The sequence below is a fragment of the Alexandromys fortis genome, unplaced genomic scaffold, assembly GCF_014885135.2.
Source record: "Alexandromys fortis isolate MF-2015 unplaced genomic scaffold, M_Fortis_MF-2015_v1.1 scaffold_52, whole genome shotgun sequence".
In the NCBI taxonomy this organism is placed as follows: Eukaryota; Metazoa; Chordata; class Mammalia; order Rodentia; family Cricetidae; genus Alexandromys; species Alexandromys fortis.
The window spans coordinates 10,534,990-10,543,318 of record NW_026067929.1 but is presented as its reverse complement, the minus strand read 5'-3'; the positions used below and the strand labels follow the sequence as shown (position 1 = coordinate 10,543,318).

The 8,329-nt window shown below is 38.4% G+C and overlaps 1 protein-coding gene across 2 annotated transcripts in view; it reads right to left on the bottom strand.

The window, feature by feature from the left end:
- Positions 1 to 220: 220 nt before the first annotated feature.
- Positions 221 to 8,329, bottom strand: part of Trdmt1 (tRNA aspartic acid methyltransferase 1) — a 31,486-nt gene continuing 23,377 nt past the window's right edge. For both annotated transcript variants that reach the window (XM_050144804.1, XM_050144803.1), the window contains 3 exons: positions 8,079 to 8,136; positions 7,487 to 7,616; positions 221 to 2,091 (listed from right to left, as the gene is read on the bottom strand). In XM_050144804.1, coding sequence (XP_050000761.1) covers positions 1,961 to 2,091; positions 7,487 to 7,616; positions 8,079 to 8,136 — 319 coding nt within the window. In that variant the 3' untranslated portion in view covers positions 221 to 1,960. The remainder of the gene's footprint in view (positions 2,092 to 7,486; positions 7,617 to 8,078; positions 8,137 to 8,329) is intronic.

Here is an 8,329-nt window from a genome sequence, read left to right as displayed (position 1 = left end):
CTTGGAATGTAAAGATAGACAAATTTAACCCAAAAGCTGACTAAGCAAAAACACTCCGGTAATGACAAACTAGAAGGAAGCATGTGCGAATAAAGACAGAACAGTGAGCTTTTACTTTCAGATTAAGATTAAAGAGAGGCCGGGTTTAGCAGTGCCAGCCTTTAATTCTAGCTCTCTGGAGGCTGTGTGGGGGGGGGGGGGGGGGGGGGGGGGGGGGGGCAGTCAGAAACCAGCTGGTCTATAGAGCAAATTCCAGGCTACAGGGCTACACAGTGACACACTGTATCAAAAAAAAAAAAAAAATCAAACAGGATCAATGAAGAGATAGATAATTCATCTGTATTTGCATTTCCTGAGGCCTTTTTGTCTAAAAAAAAAAAATAGAACTAAGTAAATCATTCAACAGGCTAGAATTAGAATCTGTTTTCAGTTAGGAGAAATTAACAAAAAGTAAGATTTTTAAAAACTTTTTTTTATTTTTTAAAATAATATTAATTCTTGGAGAACATTGTTCGATTTATCTGGATCATATTCACCCTCCCTCCCTGACTCCTCACTTTGGGTCTTCTTAAAAACCAATTAAATCAGCTGGGGTGGGGGTTGGGGTGGGGGTGGGGACAGGGAGGTGGCCCATGCCTTTAATCCCAGCAATTAGGAGGCAGAGGCAGGTGGATCTTTGTGAGTTCAAGGCCAGCCTGGTCTAGGGGCTAGCTCCAGGACAGCCAGGGCTATTACAAAGGAAACTCTGTGTGTGTGGGGGGGGGGGGGGGGGGGGGGGGGAGTGGAGAAGCAAAACAAAACAATCAAGTCCAATTGTGTTGCTCCGATATTCTTGAGTATAAGCCTGTCAGGAGCGTGAACCACACCCTTGAGAAAAATGGCCTCTCTCCCAGCAGCCATCAACTGCAGGTAGCTTCTCAGCTATCATTGGGACTCGATATCCACTTTGGCACTCTCCGCACTCTCCGTGCTGGGGTCCTGTGTGGATTTCAGCTCATGCAGGCTTTGTGCATGCTGTCACAATGGCTATGAGTTCATGTGTACAGCTGTCCTGCTCTGCCTGGAAACACTAGTCTCTTAAACCACTTCTGGGTCTTACAGTCTTTCTGCTCCCTCTTCTGCAGGGATCCCTGAACCTTAGCAGGAAGGAGGTGGTATGTCCCACTTAGCACTGAGCACCCCACAGTCTCTCAGTCTCTGCATGGTAAGCAGTTTTGAGTTTCTGTATTGCCATCTACCAAAAGAAGCATATTCCCTGTATTGAGGGCAACACTAATCTATAATAATAAACCATCAGGAATGACTTAATACTATGCCCATTTAGCAGAATAATGGTAGTAGATTACTCCTAGGTTCCATGACCTATCTAGCCACAGGGTGCTGAGCCAGATAACAGTGCCAGGCATGGGTTCCATCTCATTGATCAGGCCTTAAATCAACTTGGAGAGCAGCTGGTTGTTCCCATAGCACTCGTGGGCATACCCTAACAGGGCAGTCATCACTGCAGTTCACAAGGTTCCCAGCTGGTTAAGAATGATGATGATCTCTCCCTTCCATAGCATGCACAGCACCTTCTAACACTATGGAATCTAGTCAGAAGGGAAGATGCTTCCAGGTACACTTGGTTTCTCCACGTTACATAAAACAACTTGAAAATTAACGTACAAAAATGATTTTCTAAAGATCATTATATTATTCATGCCATACTATATAAAGTACTAGAATAGATATAAAAGTTTAAACATCCTTAATTTGTAGCATATGAAACATATTTCATATACATACTTAAAAACTTTATAAAAATATTTGCCCATAGGGCAAAACAACAAAGTGAAGTTTTGGGGATATGGTAATATAAATTTAAGAAAACAATTTGACATGCATTACATAAATTTCCAATTAAAATGCTGTGAAACTAATTTAAATTTTATACAAATTTGCTCAAAATAGAATTTTAGAATCACTGTCTAGAATTGGAGGTACTTCCAAATGATTCACACAGGACTGTGAGGAGTTTGGCCACCACATGCACATTGAGACTGTTGCCAAGAAGCCGGTACTGCTGCTTCACCGTTATCTTCTCTGGAAACTCTAGAAAACAGAGTATAGTTACTTTTCAGTATAGTTACTTGCAATGCTAATGTCCACAAATAAAAGATACCTTTTAGTAAAGGCACAATGGCCACTTATAAATACATTCATGTCTTCTTGGCAGTGTCCTGGCCAACGAAGGCCCTATGCTATACAATGGATCACCTAGTGACACTGTGTCTGTGTAAGCATACTCTACGATGCTCGCACACGAAACTGCCCAAGAACACAGTACTAAGAAAGTATACTCACAGCTAACACAAAAGATAGTAAACTACTAATATAAGCACTACAGTTTACAAATAAATGAGGATTTGGAGGACTGAATATTGTATAACATTATGCTATAATGCTGATAGCAAGAGGTGCTGTATAACACAATTATATCAAATAATAACAGAGTACAGCTAAGGCAAACACATACTCAGAATTCACAAAAACATGTTATTTCACTTTGGAAAAATGGTGGCTACTATTTTTCTCAGTAAGTTTTTTTTTTATTTAACAACACTTATCATAAAATTTACTCTCTTAAAAAAGTATTTGCTTTGTGCATTTTAGGAGAGTTCTCAAACATCTTCATTTTCATTACTTCAAAATGAAATATGCTTGCACCCATCAGCAGCAGTCACTCCCTGTACTTGTCTTTGTCCACCCCCAACCGCTATTTTTGATGCTATTACAGATTTGGCTATTCTAACTTCATACATGGAATCAAGAGATATGCTTTATGTCAGTCTTTTCACAGTTATCATCATGTTATCAGGTCCATTCACATTAGAGCAAATTCCAGTACTTAGTTTCTACTAGTCAATACTATTATTAAGATAAGACATATTTTATTATTCATTCATCTACTGATAAATGCTTGAGCTGTTTCCAATCTGGGATACTATTATAATATGTACATATTATGGGAGTTTTTTGGGATATGTATCGAGAGGTAAAACTGCTGAGTCATAGTCGTTTAATGTCTGCAGAAATGTTAGCACTGCTTGATTTCACTCTGGTGGATACAAAGAAATAGTTCACTGTGGTTTTCTTTTTTTTAATATTTTTATTTATTATGTGTACAATATTCTGTCTGTGTGTATGTCTGCAGGCCAGAAGAGGGCACCAGACCTCATTACAGATGGTTGTGAGCCACCATGTGGTTGCCGGGAATTGAACTCAGGACCTTTGGAAGAGCAGACAATGCTCTTAACCACTGAGCCATCTCTCCAGCCCCCTGTGGTTTTCTTACATTTCTCTAGTAACTAATGATATTTAACATCCATTTCATATGTTTATTGGATATCTGCCTATTTTCTTTAAAGAAATGTATATTCAAATCATTTTCACATTTTTTATCTTGGATTATTTTCTTTTTATTGTTGAGCTGTAAAAAGTTCTTTATATATCCCATATATAGCTCGTTTTCATAGTTTGCTTCCATAAGCTGATTTTCTCTTACCTGATTCAATCACATTCAGTGTGATTTGTCATAACAAGCGAAGCAAAAGAAAATTAAACAATAATATAAAGGAAATAATTAAGAACATTAAGAATAGTACAATTTCATATAATTGTAATGAAGACCCATTATGTAAAGTAGCTTCACCAATATTAGACTCTATATTAACTGTAATAAGATAACAGTAATTACTATAATAAAGCCGCCATCTGCAATTAAGCATGACTGTAAAGCTTATATCGCACAGATAGTGAGCCACAGGCATGCACCTTACTAATCTCAAAGATTGTTCAGGTCCAAAACCACGGACACAAATGTGTTTACGAGGAACTTTTACACTACCCTAGGGATTGCTTTGCAAGGTTAAGGCTTCAACTAAAGGGAAAGGTGAGTTTAGGAACAGAATTTTATTTTGTGCAGATATTAAAGTCTAAACTATGTGATAGAAAAAAATTATAATAGTTTTTAGGTTAAAGGGTGATTTTTAAAAGCCTTGATAGATTAAAAAAAAAACTCAAGTCTTCAAAAACAAAACACATAGAATGCATGAGATCAAGATAGCAGCTTTTCCTTCCCCAGTAAAGGTCAGTGTCCCTCTCCTAAAGCCAGCTAGTCACAGACAAGCAAGTTGACAGCCACCACCAGGACAAAATGAACAGAAAGATCAATATGATTCCATCATTTCCAGGGAACAAATGGCTCAGACAATGTCCATTTTCGTACCCAGAGCTAATGTTGGAAGCACATATGAAGGACAGTTATGTCATGTTCTATGATAACATCTGGGCAAGACTGCCAACACAAGCATATCATATATTTTAAGAGAATTCAGCAATTAAAAATATGTAACAATAACAAACGAGGCCATGAGTCTGAGAAAGAACAAGGAGGGGACACATGGGAGGGGTTGAAAGGGTGAAAGGTAAAAAGGAAAATGATGTGACTATATTTTAAATCTAAGAAAATGTTAAAAATTAAATGGAATAAAATAAAGACTCCTCATAGTATTTTGTGTACATATATTTGAAGAACCTCAAGAAATTCTACTTTACTCAACTCAAATTTCAAAACAGAAAAAATATTTATGAAGTTTATAAATAAAAAGTAGCCATCTCTAGGGTCTACCAAGATAGCTTAGTGCCAGTACTTAAAGACATTTAGGTAAGTAGGTAAAAAGAGAATCCTCAAGGTATCCTTTAACATACACACACATACATCATGTCAGATGCACATATGTACATGCACATACACACAAAATAAATAAACAAATAAATGTATTATTTTAAAATTATAGAGAAATAATTTAAATCAATATAATTTTTCTAGGATAATATGTAGGCATTTAAACACACTAACTCAGTCAACTGTCATAATACCTCATAAAGTGGGTGGTTTTAATTATCTACATTTTACAAAAAAAGAAAACAAAAAGAGAAAAGATAATTTAAGGTAGAGCAAAGAAAGATTCTAGCTTGGTTTGATTCTGGCCCTCCAAACCCCTTACCAAGTTTCAATATTACCACGGTGACCACAGCTCTAGAGGTAAAATAATCAGGTTTCTGAGACTGAGGAACTCACTTTGATTAGACAATCAATAGCTTCTCTTTTAAGAAGTATGCAGAGTACACCTGCTTGTTCAAAATACGAAGAGAATAGTAAGTAGGAGAGCAGACTGGAAACCAGAAGTAAGTCCAATCCTCATCTCCTAAACTTTCTCCCTTTGTGACATAAACCAAGGAACGTCTGCCTTTCTTTAGTAACAATCTCTAAAACATTGAAGATTGAATGGGCTGACCAAAAAAGGGGGAAAATAGTAATTTTTCTATCTTAAATTATGTCAGTGTGGCGATTTCTCAGAAAATTAGGAAACAACCTTCCTCAAGACCCAATAATACCACTTTTGGGTATATATCCAAAGGATGCTCAATCGTGCCACAAGGACATGTGGTCAACTATGTTCATAACAGCTTTGTTTGTCATAGCCAGAACCTGGAAACAATCTAAATGCCCCTCGGCTGAAGAATGGATAAGGAAAATGTGGTACATTTACACAATGGAGTATTACACAGCAGAAAAAACGACAGCTTGATTTTTGCTGGAAAATGGATGGAGCTAGAAAACATCATTTTGAGTAAGGTAACCCAGACACAGAAAGACAATTATCACATATACTCACTCATAAGTGGTTTTTAAACATAAAGCAAAGAAAGCCAGCCTACAAACCACAATCCCAAAGAACTTAGACAACAATATGGACACTAAGAGAGACTTACACAAATATAATCTACATGGGAAGTAGAAAGTATAAAAAGACAAGATCTTCTGAGTAAATTGGGACCTTGGGGAATCGAGGATTGAAGGGGGTAAGGAGAGAAGAGAGGGGAGCAGAGAAAAATGTAGAGCTCAATAAATATCAATTTAAAAAAAGAAAAAAAGAAAAAATTAAAAACAGAGAGAATACAATTATAGTGTTTTCCCTTCCCTTTCCTTCTACCTGTCTCTATGTGCCAATCCTTGTTCCCTCTCAAAATTATGCTCTTTCTCAATTTTTATTGTTACACACACAAACACACACACATATACATACATATATATAAAATATACAAATTTATAAACATAAACTGCAGCAATGATAAGCCTTTAAAGGACAGGGAGTAGAAAATAAGCCTGGTTGCTGTGAGTATGCTCACAGAAGCAAACACTGAGAGCAGTTAAATGGGATGGCCGGCTTGCTGTCAGTGTACAAGGGACCTCGTCTGTAAGTTTATTACTTAGGCTCTGAAACCCAACCTCTTTCGCCTATTATTCACCTCACAAACAGACATCAATATTACAACTCTACTGGACTTAAAAGTCTCCCTTCAATATTCAAATCCTCAAGCAGAGTTCTCAGAGGTGGATTTCCTCCTCCTAGTCCTGGAGGCTTGCTGGGCATGTCTAGTTTTCCCTTTGCCGGTTTAGCCAGGAATGGGGAGCACTCTGAGCCCTTGGTGTAAGAAAACATGGATGTTTTAGACCTAGAGTGCTGGCGGCAATGGGACAGGAAGGGCTTGGGAACACAGTAAGCACAGGGCAGTGTCCAGGCTTCACGGCACTAATCCCTGGATTTCCTGCACTACAGTGAAGTGAGGACTTTGCCTTCCCTCTATCTCTGCTTTTGTTTGTCAGTTCCCCTGCTGTAGATCCCCTAATGCTCCTGAGTGCCCTCACATTCCTTATAGTAGACAACAAAGACAAATAACTGATAATGTGTCTTCACTCAAGTAAAAATCAACCTCAAATCCAACCCCTATCCAACAACTGGTTAACTCAACCACCCTTTACCTTCTTACTGTGAAAATGCCAATTGGGCCTAGCCGAGCCTGTTAGTATAGACTAATCCCAGCTACTGAGAGGGCTGAGGCAGAAAGATCATGACTTCAAGGACCACCTGGGCTAAAAAGCAGGCTCATGACTGCCTGGTCAACTTAAAAAAAAAAAAAAAAGGAAGGGCAGGGGAATGTAGCTGGGTGCAGCATACTTGAGGCTCTGAGTTAATAAAAATAACAAGAAAATATAGGGGAGAAATTGAGGGGACCCCCCCACCATACACAGGTTAGTTACCAAGTTCAGACCTATGGAAACACAGATGGAAACAGAAACGAATCCTATCCACTGCCCGAGGGAGTCAGTCATCAACATTCTGCCCTCCTCCTGAATGGGCTGACTCCCAGTTGGACTAAAGGAGAGGGAATACTAGAAGACAAGGCTCAGCGCCTTCACTGAGACATGACTGAAAAGAAGACAAGCCAGGAAAACCCCAAAGCTGTCACAGCACACAGGAGGGGGTTCACAAACTCACCTGTCCTGGCGAAGTCACTCATGAAACACACATGTGAGGTCCTACTGAAATGCTGAGAGCTTTAATAAAGGAAAGCTGTGACCCTCACGGATCTCACATACCAAATTCTGGAGGAAATCCCTGCAGATTCGCAATTTCTCTAGACGTGAAATATCGCAGTTTGAGCGTTGACAACTTAGCTATCTTTTCTTCCGGGGGCAAATTATTAAGAGATTTGAAGACATTCTCAATCTGTTAAAAAAAAATCCACAAGAAATTAAAAAATACTGCATGACCAGACTTACCATTGCAAGGCAGCTGGAGGGCAGTGAACAAGCCATCTGCCATGTCACACGAGCAGAACATACAAGTGACTATCTCTGTGAACAGCTGGATCACTGCTTCAATAATGGCAACAGACTTGGAAAAGCAAAGACTCTACTGAACTAATCAGGAACCTAAGACACATCAGTAAATATAAAAATTAGAAAATTATAAAATGTACAGAAAACTGAGTAAACTAACAAAGTCAATTTCACAATGCTAACAAGAAACTCAGTAAGTAAAAGAATCACACCACAGAAAATAGAATGTGTGTATCAGTAACTATATAGCCATTCAGCTGAACATTTCAAATATTTTAATATTCTTAAATTAAATATTAAAGATAATATTACTGAATAGAAAGTTTAAATTTAAAAACATACATGGTACCTGAACATCCTCTGCAGTCTGTAACACTGAGCCTGTCCCTTCAATGTAGGTTCCATACCTGAAAAATTCACATTAATAATACATGGCGCCTGATGTATATTAATGCCAAAGCGCGCACGCTCTCTCTCTGTGAGTCTGTGTGACTGTGTATGTATATATAGGTGTGCATGTACATGCATGTGTGTGAAGACCCGAGGACAACACTCGGTGTCATGTCTCAAGCACAACCCAATGTTTTTTGCAGACAGGCT